The sequence below is a fragment of the Echinops telfairi genome, unplaced genomic scaffold, assembly GCF_000313985.2.
Source record: "Echinops telfairi isolate 266 unplaced genomic scaffold, ASM31398v2 ScPeMD7_2565;HRSCAF=3150, whole genome shotgun sequence".
NCBI classification, from domain to species: Eukaryota; Metazoa; Chordata; class Mammalia; order Afrosoricida; family Tenrecidae; genus Echinops; species Echinops telfairi.
The window spans coordinates 11,178,533-11,197,837 of NW_022106463.1; the positions used below are offsets into that span (position 1 = coordinate 11,178,533).

Consider the following 19,305-nt stretch of genomic DNA (forward strand, 5'->3'; position numbering starts at 1 on the left):
GGTCCATGTGGCTTCTCCTTGGGGATGTCTTGTAGGAAGTCAATCTTGCAAGCTGAAGCAGGGAACTGCTAAGGCAGCTACACCCTGGTGCGACCATCACAAAGCAAGAGACCCGAGAACTAGAAAGGCGAGGCTCATCACCCATTTATCCCTCCACCTTTCAATTAGCCCCAAATGTGATTATCGGCCAGGCAGGCACAATTAACTAACTCACTAGGAAGCCCCATGCACCAGTTCCACTCTGTCCTCAGGATCGCTGTGAGTTGGAATCAACCATGACAATCGCTATTTTTGTTTACATTATACACACACTGTATATGAGGGGGTACCCAAAAAGAACTGTTTATCATGATATTACTCACTGGTCCCGTTGGGAGGATTTTGATTTTCTCTACATTGAGTTGTAACCCATATTAGAGCCTGCAGTCCTTGATCTCCAACAGCAAATGCTCACGTTCTCACTTTCAGGAAGCAAGGTTTTATCATCTGCATATTGCAAGTTGTTAATAAGCCTTCTTCGAATCCTGATGTCAAGTTCTTCATATAGTTCAACTTCTTGGATTATTTGCTCAGCATACAGATTAAGTATGGTGAGCAGACACGCTGACACATTTCCTGATTGTAAACCAGGCAGTATTCCCTTGTTCTGTTCAAACAACTGCCACTTGATCCGTGAACAAATTCCACGGGAGCACACTGAAATGTTCTGGAATTCCCCCATTCTTCTAAGGCTATCCATAGTATATTATGTTCTACACTAGAATCAAATGCCTTGGCATAGTCAATGAAATACCAGGGAGCATCTTTCTGGTATTCTCTGCTCTCAGCCAAGATCCATCAGACATCAGCAACAGTCTCCCTTGTTCCACATCCTCTTCTGAATCCACCAATTTAAGCTGATGTAAGATACAGGCATCTTCTCATGCAGTCAAGGAGAATAGCATTATAATTATAATAGATGCAAAAAAGTCTATGGGACAAAGTTCAGTATCCATTCCGTATTACAAAAGCTCAGCAAACCACAAATAGAAAGCATTTTCTTTAACCTTATGACATGTATCTACCCAAAAATGTTGGGAGAGTGCTACTTTATAGAGAAATGTCAGTGGCCTGCCTTTTCAGTGACTGATGCTTTAATTAATGGATCTTTTGCTTCCACTGCCCTGTCTTCCATTGGATTGGTTATTACACTGCTATCTGTACATCAGTTCACCCAGAGGCAACAGCCTTGTGTTCAAGTGACTAGTAGCATTTTGCAGAACCCACTAAGGGCATCAGAAAGTCTTGGGAAAACTCCGTTATCTTTTTCCCCACAACAGTTTTATTGGCACATAATTTACATATATAATTCAGTAGTTCAGTTGTTCAATCAAACCAAGGGGCATTAAACTGTTACCACCACATCCATCTAGACCACCTACCCCCTATTGGGTAAATTGACTTTCACGAGTTGTGCAATCACAGTCGGTTCTAGTGCTTCCTCCCCCCATCACCTTCATTGTTTACTCCTCAAATCCCTTGTTCCTCCCTATCACCAACCCATGGCTTACCCCTGCATTCCCTTTAACCCCTTGTGTCAGTTATTAACACGATGTACCCACTCCTCCTGTGTTTCACAGCTGGGAAACCCAACAGAAAATAATAAAAAACAAAATTGTACTAAGATGGTAAGGCCAAAATCATACTAGTATAAGAACAAAAAGTACAAATAGTACATAAGAATGAAAAAACACCCCATCAACATTCAAAAGTGCAGGGAAGAAGGTTCTGTCATGGAACAAGTAAGAAATACTTGTCCCCAATACAAATCCATTATCCTTTCATTCCATTTCCATGAACTTCTTTTTTAGCATGTCTTACTGTGAATTGGGGTTTAAAATATATAGCAAATATCAGAAAACTTAAAAGAGTTGAAAACATATAAACTGTGGCCATAACATGATTAAATTAGAAATAAATCATACCAAGAAATATTTCAAGTATTTCATAATTAAATAACACTTCTAAATTACCCTTGATGGAAAATTAAGTCATAAAGGAAATGATAAAATATTCTGCGTACATAAACACAAAATGATAACAGTTTATTGACTTGTTGCTTATATCTGAAGATCCCTGGTGTCACAGTGGGCCAAGTGTTGGGCTGTGGACTGTAAGGTGGGCGGTTTAGACCCACCAGCTGCTCCCGAGGAGAAGAAGAAGCTGTCTGCACCCTTAAAAGATTTAGTCTTGAGAGCCCAAGTTCTCTGCCTTACTGAGTGGTGATGAATCGGGATAGACTGGATGGAAAGGGTTTGCTTTCTGTGTATCTAATGGGACTGTGAAATGAGGCAGCTATGTTGCACAGCAGTTTTCCAGTTTCTCAAACTGAAAAACTTTCTATAGGACCTGATATGTTCAGAGTCCCAACTAAGAAAAATCATAGCGTTGCTTACATGTAATCTTTGGTGTCAGTGTTTGTGGTACCATTATTCATAGCAGCTAAAACCTTTAAGCAACCTCAAAGTTCAGCAATGGGTCAGTGCTTAACTACTATTCAAAGGCAAGCAGTGAATTTTAACGGAAGATCTGGGAATGAGAAGGGTCGCTGCAAAACTTTATGCCTTGGATTCTGACTGACCAGAAGAAAAAGCATATCAAGTGGAGACATGCCATGCTCTGAAAAACCTTGGAAGTGACCCAAACTTTTTTCCCTAGGTCATTACTGGTGATGAGACATGGTACTGTTCTTACAACCTGAAAAGCAAATATCAATCAAGGCAATGGAAAATGCCACGGTCAGCTTGCCCCCCAAAAAGCTCATCAAGTGAGATCAAAAATCAAGATGATGCTCATTTGTTTTTTGATGTGAGGAGGATAGTGCACTTGGAATTCATTTCCCGAGGTCAGACTGTTAATCAAGCTTTTTATTTAGAAGTTCTGAAAAGATTGCGTAGCAGTGTGGGACAAAAAGGCCTGATTTGTGGCAGACGAGGGAACTGGTCTTGCCACCATGACAATGCACCTGTTTTGGGGTTTGTACCACCTCATATATAATATCTAAGTAAAGCTAGAAAAAGATACTTAAGAGCAAAATTTAAACTCTTAGGGAAGAGAACATAATTCTAAAATCATCGTGGATTCATTAAGGGTTTCTAAAACACTAAGCAAGCTGAAAGCATAGAGAAAAAGCAGATAAACTTGTCTATGTTATGCATCACTGAAACACCATGATGAAAGGTTACGTGGCACAGATTGATCTCCAGAACAACATGCCGAGGGAAATCAAGCAATCACAAAAGTCAGTTATTATATGAGACCGCGGATTTACTTGGGAAAGCAAACAAAAGAGCACCACCACAGTTGAAGAGTTTCATCCCATAGAGAACTGACTTCAGAGCCTGCCATGAGGGAGCGGGCAGGGAGGGAGGATGAGCAATGGGCTGAACAGGTGAAGGGAGTTGACTTGGGTGCAATGGAAGAGAGCTGTCCACAGGAGGGAGAGAGGAAATCTGAGCACTTGAAGGGTCAGCTATGGCGGCTGGTGGGGTGAGGGGGTATTGATTAGTTGTTTAAACTGTTGAATATACAATAGATGATCTTAAACCCCTACTTCATTTACAATGAAAAATTGTTTTTAAAAATTGATAATAGCAATAAAAATGAAAAATAAAAACACCATTAGCCCCAGAAAAGACAAGTCACACAAAGTGAAAAAAAGAGCTTTGCAGACATTTATTTTAGAATGATTCATGTCCTGAATTTGTGAAGGAAACTGTATTTGCTGTTGCAACCATACATACTCATGTGTCTCAGTGTTGAGAACTCTACGGGGATTCAGGGCTTTGGGAAGCAGGTCACCAGGCTTTCTTTGGGGATTTTTCTGGATGGTTTGAAGTTCAGTGCTGAACTGTTTGCACTACTAGAGGAGTGTGTGTGTGTGTGTGTGTGTGTGTGTGTTGTCAGTGTGTCTGTCTGAGGAACTGAATACGAGTCAACTGGTTTTATGAACATACACATGCATGAAACACACGTTTTAGAGGAGAAGTCATGCAAGTAGCTGAAAGGAAAGCCCACTGGGTGCATGGAGCTTGCAGGTACTCTGGGTTCAGAACAAGATCTGTTGGTTCCTGAGTGTGTGTTTGAGTTGAATTTGCAGGTGAGTCATCCTCACTCTAGTGCAATAAAAAGGTGGAAGGCTTTTTAATGATGGAAAAGCTGTACATGCAGCAAGTGCAAGTGATTGTGATGAAGGGTTTTGGCAGAGTGGATTGTTCATTGAGCTACTAACTGCAAAGTTCGCATTTTAAACTACCAGTCGCTCCAAGGGTGAAAAATGAGGCTTTCTGCATTCATAAAGAGTTTAAAGTCTCAGAAACCCACAGGCACAGTTCTACTCTGACCTATAGGGTCGCTATAACTTAATGAGTTTTTTGAGTGGATGGTTTAAGGACCCCTATTGACATTGTCAGGTAATCATGGGACTGCTAACCTCATGGTTGGCAGTTCAAACCTACCAGCCATTCCATAGGAGAGGGATGAGGCTATGTGGTCCCATAAGGCTTGACAGCTTTGGAAACCCTCTAAAGCAGTGGTTCTTAATCTGTGGTTTTGACCCCTTTGGGGATCAAACGACCCATTCACAGGGGTTGTTCGATTCACAATAGTAGCAAAATTACAGTTTTGAAGTAGTAACAAAAATAACTTTATGATTGGGGGTCACCACAACATGAGGAACTGTATGAAAGGGTTGTGGCATTAGGAAGGTTGAGGACCACTGCTCTACAGGGTTGTTGTGAGTGGAAATTGCCTCTGTGGCAGTGGGCATGAGTGTTTTAGGCTCCAAGACTGGTTCAGTTGTTTGTGGAGTGAGGTTCTGCATCCTAAAAGGTTGTCTGTGTGTTGACCTTCAACCGCTGTCCTAATGGAAAGAGAAGGGACTGCCTGAGGGCAAGCCTGAACTGACAGTTTATAGATGGAGGAAATGCAAAGACACGGTTTCATTCTCGTCAGAGTGGTAAACGTTCAAATATTTGATGACAAGAGCAAGTGCTCTCAAGTATGTGTATCAATGAGACTTTCAAATCTTGGTTGGAATTATATACTGATATAGTCTCATTAAAGAACTATTGGACTACCTCCAAATACCTGCTCATCCACTGTGACCACGCCACTCATGTTTGGTATGGAGAAAGTCATGTATGTGCACAAATATAGATATAGATATATATCCATTTGTTTGTGTGTATAATGCACACATACATATATAATCCCCTTCCACTGAGTAAATGGGGGGACGTAAGTTAAGTCATTATCAGGTAAGTTAAACGTCAGTAACCTGTTTGCTTCTTCAGTAGCAATCATCACCTGCTGTTTCGCCAGCCTCTCCTATGGCTCATGACACCTCAGCCGTGCTTTGCTTTGAGTTCCTTATAAACCCTGATCCACCAGCTGCCTGCTAGTTCGTTGGGTTTTAGTGATGCGCACACAACTGTGCTTCTGGGAACTGGGCCACTGGTATCTAAAAATACCAGTGAGGTACCCACGGTGGACAAGTTTCAGAGGAGCCTCTGAAAGACCACACAGAAGGCCTGGGGATCTACTCTGGTGATTTGGATAATTCAAGCAATGAACCACTGGGAACTGTAGCTGACATCGAAGATTGTCCTAAGGAAAGGCATCCCCATCTTGGAAAGCAGTCAAGACTTGCAGTGACAGCAAGAATGGGCTGGAGCTGGTACAGGATGGGGCCACCACGTCATACCTGGTGTCACCTGATCAGATTCACTGGCAACTAACAGCAGCAACTTCATCAGTAATCGACATGTGCAGTGCTCGGTTTCTAAGCCAAACCAAACCAACAAATAGACAACAAAAACCCACACCCACTCACTGCCATTGAGTTGATTCCAGCTCGTCGTTAGGTGCCTTCCAGTCAGTTCTGACTCATAGTGACCTCCTGCATAACAGCAGCCCCTCTGCCATTCCCTCTCATGGAGGGCTTTCCTCTCTCTTGCTGCCCTTCTTTACCCAGCATGATGTCCTTCTTCAGGGACTGATCTTTCCTGCTAACACGTGCCAAGTTCCTGAGATGAAGTCCCACCATCCTGGCATCTTAGGAGCATTCTGACATTCAAGACGTGTGTTTGATCTTTTGTCAGTGCATAGTCCTTTCTGTATTCTTCACTAGCCCATAATTCAGATGCATCCATTCTGGCTCAGTGCAGCTCTATGTAATGATTCTGAGACTACTATCAGTCTTTACTGAAGCAGACAGCTTCAGCTTTCTCCCACCAAGTGGGTGTGATTTGAACCACCGACCTTGTGGTGAGCAGCCCGATGCTTACTTGTTCCTTGTCTCAAAGTGAAAGTTAAGGAATGTAGGCTTAAAACTCAGACAATTTGACGATTGCCTCAAGAGATTGAAGAAGATTAAGAAGAGTCTTAATCAAATAGCTAATGTTCCTTACGATACAGTGGTTGCCATAAATGTGCCTTCCCTTTATTTAAAAAAACTATCGTAAACGTGAATAAAATGGTTTCGTGAAAGTAAAACTGCACCAAATTAAGATTTATGTTACATTCCTTGATGCAAAGACCTAATCGGGAAACTGAACTATAAGACCTAATTGCAGAACTGTTATAAATCAATATGTGTAATATAATTCTATTCAGGATCCCAATTCTTATCCAGTGTTTGTCAAGTTTTTCCAGAGCTAACTCAGATTAACAAACGAGTAACACTGGCAATGAGAACTCAACAAACAGGGATCTAAGGCCCATCACCACCTCCCTTGCCATGGAGTCAGGGCTGACTCAACAGCCACCCCCTGTGGCTTTCTGAGCCTGTAACTGTTTATGGGAGTTAAAAACAAACAAACCCTGTCTTTTTCCTGCAGAATGGCTGGTGGTTTTGAACTGCCAACCTTACAGTTAGCATCCCAACATGTAACCACATCAACACCAGAGCTCCTCTTTCCTCACGCAGGCCCCTGTCACCACCTCCTACTGCCCTTGAGTCAATGCTGACTCATAGCAACTCCCAATAGGTTTCCAAGACTGTTTACTGGAGTAGAAAGCCCAGTCTTCCTCCCTAGTAGCTGCTGGTGGTTTTCAACTGCTGACCATGTGGATCAAAGCCCAACACTTAACCACTACATCCCCAGGGCTCCCCACTCATTAAGTTGGTACCCTTGTTTGCTCTCTTCTGACGTGGAGGGGAAATGGCTGGGAGGGAAAAGGCCCAAGGAATGAAGCCGTGAGACCGACATCCTGTGATGGAAGTAAGGCCTCCTTTGCAAGCTGGGGTCTGTCCAAAGCCCAAGGAGTAAGATGTGATCCCTGAGGCAGATGGAACCCTCCTTGGAGCGCACACTTCACAAAAAGTCTCTCAAGAGAGGGCAGTTCTGGGGCCCTAATAAAGTTGGCCATACTCTCTGCGCGCACATAAAGGATTGAGACCCAGAAAAGCAGAGTGTATGTGAAACACCGAGGTCCGAGAGTGTAACTAAGATGACAAAAAAGACATAATAGGGATAAAGGGAGAAGAGCAATTGCCAGCCCCCCACCCCCACCCCATTATAGAAGAACCCAAACAGGTGTTAGAGAATGAGACACAAAGGGGCAAGGTGAATACAATGGCCAGGCAGTCCTGCCAAGGGAACACTCACTCAAAAGGAGAGAGGAAATCAGAGGGAAGGATGTAAGATGAACTCAGTCCAAGAGAAAACACTTAGTGAAGAAAAGGTAATTTTCCTTTAATGTGTTCTGTTATTATAATACGGTTTATAAGAACACAAAATTCAACCAGGTAAACCAGGAGGCTTGAAGATGCTCCCAAGGACCTGATGGCCCTAGGAAATGGAATGAAGGTTGAGAAAATGAGATGCGGAGGACAGTGAGCATCTGACCCGAAGACAGCTGGGGTCTGGAGGGGAGAACCAAACAAATGCAACAGACGATTCTTTTCACAAAAGAATGAAAATGAAGTGCACCTGTTGTAGGGAAACTTGATTCAGAATAACCAGCACTGAGATGGACAGTGCTTAAAGAGCAGTTTTCTGGGACCAAAGAAGGCCTCATGTACCATGGGCCAAAGGATTCCTCTTTCAAATGGTCAACTGTTTGGCCAGCCTGTGATTTCTCCACAATTAAAGCCAATTCCCAATGGAAAAAAGATGGGTTAATGCAGTATCGATGGCTTCTAAGGCAAGAAGTGACCCCAGTTTATAAACATGAATGGGGGATTCCGAAGACAGCTTCCTGACCCCATCTGCAATGGCATCCATCCAACTGAGAGCCATGCCACAGGAAGGGACTTCAGGAGTGGCACAGGAAGGCCAGCCGTCAGTGCTAGCCTGGACACACTGGAAAGATGAGTTCAGTCTCAGTGCTCCTAGCTCTGAGGCTGTAGCTCACCAACACGGGCTGAGCAAGTGAGAGTGTCAGTTACCTGCCGGGCATAGGAAGCAATGAACAGACACCTTCTAAACAAAGATGCTGAGTCAAAATGCTTATCACTTCAGCCTCTCTCCCATAATTCCTTCTTTAAACCTCAGGGTCATTAAAAAGAAAAGAGAGGAAAGAGTCCCCCATGTGGTTGAGAGGCACCTGAATCTTGCTCGATTGTCCGTTTTCTACCTGCCTGTTAGCCTCCAGTCAAGCTGCTCGGATGCTTTGTAGAGAACATAGAGTCTGACCCCTTGGGTGAGTCCTAATAGCCCTCCTTTCCCATTCATTCTTCCTTCTCTCCCCTCCCTCTCCATGAACATGTGTACCCTTGCTTAGTAGGTTACTTCCTGATGATGGCAATTTCCACCATGTAACTCCTATGTTGTATATCATTGAACAAAAATCAATTAAATTATTGTGAAAAAAATGAGTTAAGCTAAAAATCATTACAATGCTAAAGGAGCAGGAATAAGTAAATACAAACTGTTCACTCTATAGGGAAGATACTGCCAAGAACTACTAACAGATGAAACAATCACAAAAACTTGATAGGTTTTACTCAAGAATTTGAACAACTGAATCTGTGTCAGAAAGAAAAAAAATTGAAGATAAAATTTTAAATATACTCAAATTGTGGAAAATGTTGAAAAAACATTTGATAAGGGTCAATTTAGCAATGTTATCTGTGTTTTTAACTTAAGTAGGAAAAAGCTGATCACTCATTGAAAGAGATGATCAGGCAATTAATTCTTTGAAAGTACTGTAATTGGTCAGAAAAAATATAAAAACCTATCAGTGTGTCCTGCAACTTCAAAACAAATGTCTCTTTTACATCAAACTTTTAATTTGGATTATTGTCTGCAGCTTGGTGAAACTGAGTCAGAGGCATTGGTATCTAGGAGGGGGAAGAAAGACTGATGCATTCTGGGAAGCCTCACTAGCCAAGGCTCGCAAAATAAAACGGTTTAAGTCATAATTCTAAGAGTTTGTACTGAGAATATAGTTAGGGGGATGTCCAAATAGATATAGTCAGTGGATTTACTCTAGAAAGAAAATGAGAAATAATACAAATGGCCAACAATAGCCCAAGGATTAATTTTGTGACATCCTTCTTATCAATCATAGTTAATGACACTGAAGAGACACAACACATCATAGTTTTCAAATAAACCACCTCCAAGGCAGGCACCCTTACCCAGAATAATTCCATCTGCATCAATATAATCTGTGTTTGTTACTCACCTATTTTTAGGCATAGTAATTAACCTTGAAGATCATATACTGGTGTTTAGAATTCATTGGTTTTCTTTTATTTCCTCTCAGTTTCTTTGCATTTTCTAAAATTATTATAAGAAATTATTTGCATATTCAAAGAAGAGAGGAAAATTTGTATGCTTCCCAAAGAAGGAAATTGGAATCTGTTTTAATGGAATGCCTTGAAAACTCATAAATCTGTAATTTGGGAGAGACTAGAGGGTTACTTAAAGAAGTAAAAATGAGAAAATGTCTAAAATTCAGAAAGTGAGACAGATGGGACCAGGGCCTATGAGACAGCTGTGACCCAGAGACCTAAGGCGGGGGGACACCCATGCAGGTGTGGGAGGTCCTCTAGGGGTGTGCTGCCCAAACCATTTCCAACTAGAGGCCCTGTGGGGAAAGGTCAGCAAGAGGCGCAGGCCAGTGTGCCCGCTCCTTGCTGAGGAAATGGGTGGCCCTTCCAGGGCCCTGGCCCCCACTGTGCAGCACATGTGTTAGAAGAGGAATGGTAGGCGGAATGAGGCTCAGCACACTCGTGGTGCACACGCAGCTGCTGCAAGCCCTCTTCTCCCTGACGCTCAGCTACCCAGAACCCGGGCCGGCCGTGCTGCGGCTCTGTGCCAGCTGCAGGGAGGAGAGAGAGAGAGAGAGAGAGAGCGCGCATGGGTGAGCAGGGCCGTGCCCTGCAGCTTGTTCCCCCTGATGGGCAGCGATGGGAACATCGCACTTGGCTAGATGTGGAACAGACGGTAGACTTTCCTACCATAATCCTGCAGTCTCCTCCATTCTCGTTTTTTGTTTAATTCAGAAATGACCAGCTGAACCTTTGCAGTGTATTTCAGTCTTTTGCCAACACAGGCACAGGCTGATGCCCTAGGCTCCCCTGGGATGGGGCTTTTCTAGCATAAGGAGGAACTCCTGAATAGCCAACAACAACAAAGCCTCACTGCCATCGAGTAAACGCCAACTCACAGCGACCCTGTAGGACAGGGCAGAATTGCCCCTTTGGCTTTCTGAGACTGACTCTTTAAGGGAGTAGAAAGCCCTGTCTTCCTCCTGTGGAGTACCTGGTGGTTTCAAACCGCTGACCTTTCCGGTTAGCATCCCAACACATAAACATCGAGTCATCAGGGCCCAACAATAGTGATGGATTAATTACACGTGCTATGGGCTTCTTGTCACTTGCATTTGCCAACGCTGAAGAGACACAACGTGGAGCCTGGTTTTAAAGCAAACCAACTCCAGACCCACCGCGATGGGCTTTCCCCTTCTCCTTCTGGCCTCAGTGGAGCGAGGGGCATGAGCTGGCCCATGGCTTTTGATGCGAGGTTGGGAGAGCCATGTGGGATAAGTTTCCCAGGGAATGGGCCATCCCCTGAACACTTGCCACTGTAACAGGTAAACAGTGAAATTTTAGTTACAGAACGTATTCAAAGCCACACACACACACTCACACACACACACAATGTCCTCTGGTTCCAACAGTATCAAGAGACATGCTCCCCACCCCTGCATGCCCCTCATGGCTCCCCATCTTCGCTAGATGTGGCTCTGTTGCTGGCTTTAGGAGCCAGCCAGGAGTCTGCACCGAGAGCCTTCTTTGTGCAGTTTGCTGGCCAGGTGGGGCCAGGACTCAGTGTGGTGACCACATCCAGTTGCAAGAGGCTGGGAAGACCTAGGTGGAGAGGAAAGAGTGTGGGGTCACCTGTGGGCATCACAGCTGCTGCAACCATACAGGGCAAAATAGGGAATCCAAGGGTGAGATGAAGCCCTGAAGCTGGGTGCCCAGAAGCCTCCAGTCTTGGACTCTAAGAGAATGAAACAAATAAAAGTGGGTGCTCCAGGGGTGGGGCATGGGGTCGTCCCAGGTTTGGTCTCCACCCACCATAGCCACCTTTATAGGGGTTCCCAGGCGGTCAACCTTTATAGGAACCTCATCTTTCTCTCACAGAGCAGCTGGTGGGTTTGAACACTGACCTTGTGGTTAGCTGTCAATGTTTAACCCACTGTGCCACCGGGGCTCCTTCTGGACATGGGAGGGGACAGTTGACCAGTGAGTACAAAGTTTTTGTTTTTGATAAAACCCACTGGCACACTGCTGGTATTGTGCATAATGTTTTCATTGAAACCCCAACACCCAGCCAGAGCACTCACTTTGAATCAAGTTTTAAGTTCTTATCACAGAGGAGAGTGGATTTGGACCGAGATCATTTGCAGTATCTCTGGTCTCTGCATTAGGGGGACACAGTATGAGTGCAGTCAAGGTAAGCCCTCCATCCCAGAGAGGCCTTTTCTAGAACTAACCATTAGTTAGCCTGTGTTGAATGTTATCACCAGGTCATTTTTGTTTGCACAGACGTGTCATTTGAGAAATGTGTAGATTGTGGTATAAAGGGTTCTTTCTTTCGATAAATGTGAGTTTTTGGAGGAGAAACTATTGGTGGGTTTCCATCGCCTCCCTTGAGTCTGTTTGGGGCCGGCCATCAGGAGATGCCTCATCGTCTGTGGTCTGTTTCCCCTCGTCCCCAGGAGGAAAGTGGAGATCATGCACACCTACAGTCTCTTCACTCTTCTCGGGGAAAGGCTGATGCTGCACACCAACACGGTCACCGTCACCACCTACAACACGCTCTATGAGGTAAACCAAGGCTTTCCGTACCTGGGGACTGCTTCATCTGGGTGCTTGGTGGCTTCACCCAAGAGCTGTTGAGAGCCAGAAACCGTCCACATACATACCAGGACCCCCCCAAAAGCTCATGGACAAAATGCCACTGTCTTTCCATTACAGTTCCTCATGAAGTGTTGGAGCACCCTGGTATAGAACACATCCCTTAGTCTTTTTAATTTACTTAAAAACTTGTCTGTGTCCAAAAAACCCAATCCATTGCCACTGAGCCATTGAGTGATTCTGACTCAGAGTCACCCAACAGGACGGAGTAGAAATGCAACAGTGGGTTTCTGAGACCGTAACTCTTTGCGGCACTAGAAGCCTCATCTTTGTTCTGTAGAAGTGGTTTTGAACAGGTAACCTTGTGGTGAGCAGCAGCCCAGCATGTAACCCCTTACACCACCAGGGTTCTCAGTATGAGGATGCATGCTTATGGCCCAGTCCCAATCCTTTGCCTGTCACGGTTGCCACCCTAAGGACTGCATGGCTCCATGGAATGCCATTTCTGTCAGAATTGGGGGGAAGGACCATTAGAATTTCCACTGATGTTTCTTGTGTGGGTTTTTTTGTTTTGTTTTTCTTCAGTTGTGCCCAGTTAATCCTCTGTCACATGGGGACATGGCATCCATCTCATCCAAATCAAAGGTTGTCACTTTACCCTCTCCCTCTTGGGCCACCTCCAGGCCCACATTCATTTCCAAAGGGGCCATCGTGTCACCATGGTTACATCCTGGCTGCCATCTGAGAGGCCAGTGGTTGGAACCCACCGGTCGTTCCAGTGCAGAAAGATGAAGCTGTCTACCCCCATCAAGATTTACAGTCTCAGGAATTCATGGGAGCAGTCCGACTGTGCCCTCAAGGGTAGCTGGGTTGGAATGGGCCGGTGGCAGTGGACTTGGTCCATTCTAATAGGTTAGGGTTCTGTAGTTCTAACTGGATTCCCACTCCTGGTACCGATTCCCGTTCTCATGACTGCTACAGCGAGTGGTTCTAGGTCTGCGTCTCTCCTATCCCCTACGATCACACTGTCCAGCCAACTTACAGTGGTATTCTCTACCTGGACAAACCCAGGCCGTGTCCTCACTGCACACACGTACGTGTGCCTCAGAGACATCAAGTCCATTCTGCAAGATGCACAACCGTTCTGTGTCGCCTTTCCCAAAGTATCCCACTTCCACAAACATCCATTCCGTTTATTTTGATGGACAGTAAACATTTTTCCACCCTCCTGTTCCTGATAACCTCTCCCTTTAGTTTCTCTAGATAAAAAAACTACAGCAATAGAACCAAACCCAATACCATCAAGTTGATTATGACTCAGCGACCCTACACAGGGTTTCTAAGACTGTCAATCTTTATGGGAGCAGACAGCCTCACCTTTCTCCTGCTCAGAAGGTCGTGGGTTTGAACCATCAACCTGTGATCTGCAACCCAATGCCTAACACCTAACCCACAGTGCCACCAGGAGTCCTTTTACTATCTCCTACATATCCGTATGTCACAGTCCCCTAGTGTCTCACTGATTTCACTCGGCACAATGGCCTCCAGGCTCCTCCATGTGGAGGCATTCTTTATGGCTGAGTGATTCTACATTGTGTGTCTGAGGGGGCTTCCAAACGTTTATGGACGGAGTAATTGAAAGATAATGGAATTTTCCTGTGAACTTAGAAGCCCCCCCCATATGTGCCATTCAGCTGTGCTTCAGCTGTGAATGCGAGGGCTGCTTCCACCCTTGGCCATGGTGAGCAGTGGCATGCCGGTGTGTCCAAGCCCATCCCAGCTCGTGGGTCTGGGGGAGAGGGATCGCTGGGTCACGCACGTACTGGGTGACTGCTTTGCACAATGACTAGCACATTTCAGTTGCATCAGCACCCGTGGAGATGGTTTGCTCCCCCTCGCCCTGATGGCACCAGTGAGAAGCCCTGGATACCGGGCACAGGAAGGCAAAACTTGCTGAGTCAAAACTCTTCCCAGGCGTAAGAATTCCGCCTCTCCTTTTGTGCGCCTACTTTGATTATGGCTGGTTATTTGTAGGGGGAAAAAAATCAGTTATTGATGAATCTTGGTTTTATGAATATTTTCTCCTGCCCCTGCTCCTACTATTTGAAATAGGGTCTTGGGCTCAGACTTTACTATATTTACCAATTTTCTCATTTTTAAATTAATGGTGATTTCTAAGCAAGGTAAGCATATGAAGGACGCACTTGACATGTAAATCCAAGGCTTCCTAGTTAGCGTGGCTGCTCTCACCGCAACCCCAGTTCTGACCACACCACGTAGCACTGGTGTGTGCAGCCCCGGTAGTGCTGTCAGGTAAATGTTGGACTGCTAACGGCAAGGTTGTCAGTTCAGACCCACCACCGAGAAAGATGAGGCTGTCTGCTTCCCTTTATAAAGATGGGCAGCTGCGGAAACACTACCTAGGATGCAGTCTGGCAGTGGGTTTGAGTTTTCGGTTTCTGGGAAGACATCGGAAGGATGTTCTGAAGAGAGGTTTCTGTTGAGCTGAGTGGTACAGGCTTGGCATTTTCTAAAAGCCTCTGTTGCTGTTGTGGTTTACATGATCTCCTAAAGGCAGCGCTGCATCTCGCTTTCAGATCTTGACCGAGCAGGTGTGCACTCAGGTTGTCCACAAACCCCACCCCGAGCCGGACTCCACCGTGAAAATTCAGAACCCAAGTGAGCAGAAGGGGCTGCTTTGAGCTGTGACTGGGAGGTGGGGTGGGACCCTGCCCTCAGCACCAGGGCCAGGCGCACAGTGGGACCACGTGGTGACCGGGAGGTGGGATGGGAAACCCCAGCACCAGGACCGGGCGCGCAACAGGGCAGCAGAGAGCAATGGCCAAGTGGACAACCTTCAGGCCTGGCCTCTGACCCCCGCACAGTGATCCTGAAGGTGGTGGCTACACTGCTGAAGAACTCGGCCCCCAGTGCGGAGCTGATGGAGGTGCGCAGGCTGTTCCTGTCCGACATGATCAAGCTCTTCAGTAACAGCCGGGAGAACCGACGGTAGGCCCCCAGCTTCCCCCAGGGAGCTATCCCAACAGCGAGCTCCCCCTCCACAAGGACCACCAGGGAGCCCTCCCCCCTCCCCCCCAGGGAGCTTTCAGCCACTGTCCTTACATGCTGGTCCATGTCCCAAGGACACAGCTCCAAGCTCTCTACCCTATGGGAAATGCTCATTCATGTGATCTCTATTCAGAATAAACCCAAACCAAACCCACTGCTGGGGAGCAGACCCCAATTCACAGTGAGTCTGGGTAGGGCTGTTTGAGACTATCAGTCTTTACCAGAGCAGAGAGCTTCATCTTTCCCCATCAGAGCCACTGGTGGGTTTGAACCCCTGATGCTGTGGCAAGCATCCCGATGCTCCTGCCCAGTGTTCCATTGTATTTCCACTTCCTTTTATGTGATTTTCTTATTAAAGAACCCTCATAGTGTAGTGGCTAAGCACCCAGTGCTTCATCAAAAGCCGGCAGTTCAAAGCGACCCAAAAGCTCTGCAGGAGAAAGCCCTGGCCACTGTGCCTGTAAAATTGGCTGCCAGGGCCACCCCTGGGGTGCCTCTGCTCTGTCACGCTGTGGCTGGAATGCACTCAGCTGCCCCACAGGGACAGTGGGGGGTCGTGTGTGGTGGACTCTGGGGTGTACTTGTGTACATCCTCATTGACACCTCAGGACAATGTACACTTACTGCAGAAAGTTGGTGGCAAGGCTGCACGGCCTCGGTTCCATTTTCCCAAGAATGTTTTGAAGCCCCCAGCAGTGTCTGCCTGACTGCGCCCTCAGATGCTGACTGTAGGTGGCTCCACACTCTTACTGGTCACTCGCTGCCCTTGCCCAGTGTCCCCAAGGCCACGTGGCCGCTCTCACCTGTGCCTGACACTGGCTGTGTGCATTGAGGCGGAGGAGCCATCTTGGCTCCCAGCCAAAATGCATTCACTCAGATGGGAGAGGCCACTGAGCACAGTGAGCCCCCAGCAGGTGTGGTGTGGCCAGCGCAGTCAGAGGGACATTGCTCAGTCTGACTGTGAGACAGGGCAGGGGTGTGCAGGAAGAGTGTGGGCAGGCAAGCCCTCGGGGACCCTTGCTCTGCCCAGGCCAGGTAGTCAAGATGCCACTGCTGTCTATGTGCTCTGTGTGCTCTGCCCGTCCTGCCCACAGGTGCTTGCTGCAGTGCTCTGTGTGGCAGGACTGGATGTTCTCCCTGGGCTACATCAACCCAAAGAACTCGGAGGAGCAGAAGGTCACTGAGATGGTCTACAATATCTTCCGCATCCTGCTGTACCACGCCATCAAATATGAATGGGGTGGTTGGCGGGTCTGGGTGGACACACTCTCCATCGCCCATTCCAAGGTAACTGCTGGGGTCTAGCATGCACATAGAGACCGCCACCTTCCGGGCCCTCGTGTGCAGTGAGCAGGCGGCGGATCTCCCGTCCGTTCCTTCTGCTCTGCCTGCCTCTGAGGAGCCCCTGCACCAGGGCTTTTTTCCCACCCCACTCTAAGGGAGGCTGTGGGAGACAACCATGCTTCACTGCGGTCCAGATTGGCCATGTCTGCTGCTCCAAACGAGGCTGGCCTCAGTTGCTGTGAGAGTCATCCGTTTGAGACTTCTCATAACTGTGTGGAAATGGTGTTCGTGTCCAGGTGAAAGTGATTTCACTGGTACTTCTTGATTTCTCTGGCTGTAGATTTCAGCATAAAGTGCCCTGGTGGTGTGCATTGAAGAGCTGGGCTACTAATGGAAAGGTCAGCGGTTCCACCCCACTGGCTGCTCCGTGGGTGAAAGAGGAGGCTGTCTGTTTCTTACAGATGTGTGCCTTGCAAACCCCGTGGGGCAGCGCCCCTCCATGTGGCCAGTGTCAGAGCTGACTCCGTGTCGATGAGGGGTGGACTATGACATGGCTACCTCGCCAAGCTCTGCAGGAGGAAGGGGTTCTCGTAGTAGAATCATCCCCCAGAGGCTCCTGAATCCAAAGTGCTCTTACTCACTCAAACATAAGCCAATAATACATGTGCCCTTCATGAGGCGTTAGGAATTCTTAAAAAAATTTTTTTAGAGCTTTTGTTTCTGCTAGAAGTTCACACATTGCCATTGGGCGGTGCCTCACTTTCCTTGTTGCTCTGAGTCTAAGGGGATGGTTTTATAGGAAAAGACAGCGCACATGCTGGCACCCTGAGTGCACAGACCTGGGGACGTCCAGCCAGCCACTGGGATGAGGCCCCGCCATGGCGGGCAGCCTCAGATCTCTCCTGAGGGGCAGCGGTGCCCAGCAGGGAGCGGCACCATGCCTGTGGCACAGCCAGCATGAGCCAGGGCAGAGGAGCTGCAGTTAGTTAAGGCAGGCCTGCCCTGGGAGGTCTGTCCTGTTTCACCCTCGGCTGTGAATGCAGCCCTGGTGGTGTAGAGTTACACCTTGGGCTGCCATCCCCATGGTCGGCAGTTCAGAACCACCAGGAGCTACTCGGGAGAAAGATTTTCTATTCCTGTCAACACTTGTGGTCTCGGACACACAGAGGGGGTGCTGTGAGTCAGCAGTGCGAGGGAAGTACATTTAGAGTGTTTTGGTTTTAGGGGTGAGAGGTAGACCAGGTGTGTGAGCCCTGAAGGAATAGTGCTCTGCATGCCGTCAGTCACACTCTGCTGCTCGCTCACACTCGGGCCCTGTGGTGGGGCGGCACTTTCTGAGCTACAGCACAGCCTTGGGATAGTTGTGCTGTACGTTGGCCCAAGAGGGAACATTCCCAGGGAGGTCCCTCTTGGCCACCAAGCCTTTGCTGTCGGTGGGCATGCTGTGAGGCAGCGGTTTCTCCCCTCGTGGTCCCACAGGCCCCACGCCCCAGTCCGTACCCTCTTCTGCCCTCTGCTCTCAGGTCACCTACGAGGCCCACAAGGAGTACCTGGCCAAGATGTACGAGGAGTACCAGCGGCAGGAGGAGGAGAACATCAAGAAGGGGAAGAAGGGCAGCGTGAGCACCATCTCGGGTCTGTCCGCGCAGACCACGGGCACCAAGGGTGGCCTGGAGATCCGTGAGATCGAGGACCTCTCCCAGAGCCAGAGCCCCGAGAGCGAGACTGACTACCCTGTGGGCACGGACACCAGGGACCTGCTCTTGGCCACCAAGGGACCCGGAGACATGCTGGGGCCCCCAGAGAGGCCGGGAGGTGGCGTCCATGTGGAGGTACATGACCTGCTGGTGGACATCAAAGCAGAGAAGGTGGAAGCGACGGAAGTGAAGCTGGACGACATGGACCTGTCCCCAGAGACGCTGGTGGGCGGCGAGGACAGCGCCCTGGCTGAGGTGGAGTCGCTGCTGGACAACGTGTACAGCGCGGCTGTGGAGAAGCTGCAGGGCAATGTGGGCATGCTAAAGCCAAGCCAGGACAAGGACAACGGGCCACTGATCACACTGGCTGATGACAAGGATGACCTGTGTGGCAGCAGCACCCCAACCCCCACTGCCTTCCTCTTTGAGAAGATCCCCAAGCAGGACGAGAAGCTCCTCCCAGAACTTTCCAGCAACCACATTATTGCCAGCATTCAGGACCCACAGGTGCACCTGGGTGTCGGCGACGACCTGGGCTTGCTGGCCCACATGGCTGCCAGTGTGGACCTGACCTGTGCGTCCAGCATGATAGAGGACAAAGCCTTCAAGATTCACACGGCCTCCGAGGGTGTGGGTGGTGTGTCCGAAAGAGACCTGGCGCCACCGTCCTCCAAAGGGCTGGAGTATACTGAGGTGACCGCCACCGCTCCATGCTCAGAGCCTGCGGCGAGCAAGGCCGTGCCAAGTGTGGATGCAGGGAGTATCCTCTCAGACACTGAGAGGTCGGACGACGGCAGGGAGCCAGGGAAGGAGATCCGGAAGATCCAAACAACTGCCACAACCCAGGTGGGTGAGCTGTGTGTGCCCAGGTGTATGTGGGTCTCTCTCACATGCACACAC

At 47.9% G+C, this 19,305-nt stretch overlaps 1 protein-coding gene across 1 annotated transcript in view; it reads left to right on the top strand.

Moving 5' to 3' along the window:
- NBEA (neurobeachin) overlaps window positions 1–19,305 on the top strand; it is a 465,975-nt gene that overhangs the window by 121,735 nt on the left and 324,935 nt on the right. Inside the window, exons 18-22 of the mRNA XM_045294000.1 lie at window positions 12,217–12,325; window positions 14,953–15,034; window positions 15,241–15,364; window positions 16,519–16,711; window positions 18,232–19,251. Coding sequence (XP_045149935.1) covers window positions 12,217–12,325; window positions 14,953–15,034; window positions 15,241–15,364; window positions 16,519–16,711; window positions 18,232–19,251 — 1,528 coding nt within the window. The remainder of the gene's footprint in view (window positions 1–12,216; window positions 12,326–14,952; window positions 15,035–15,240; window positions 15,365–16,518; window positions 16,712–18,231; window positions 19,252–19,305) is intronic.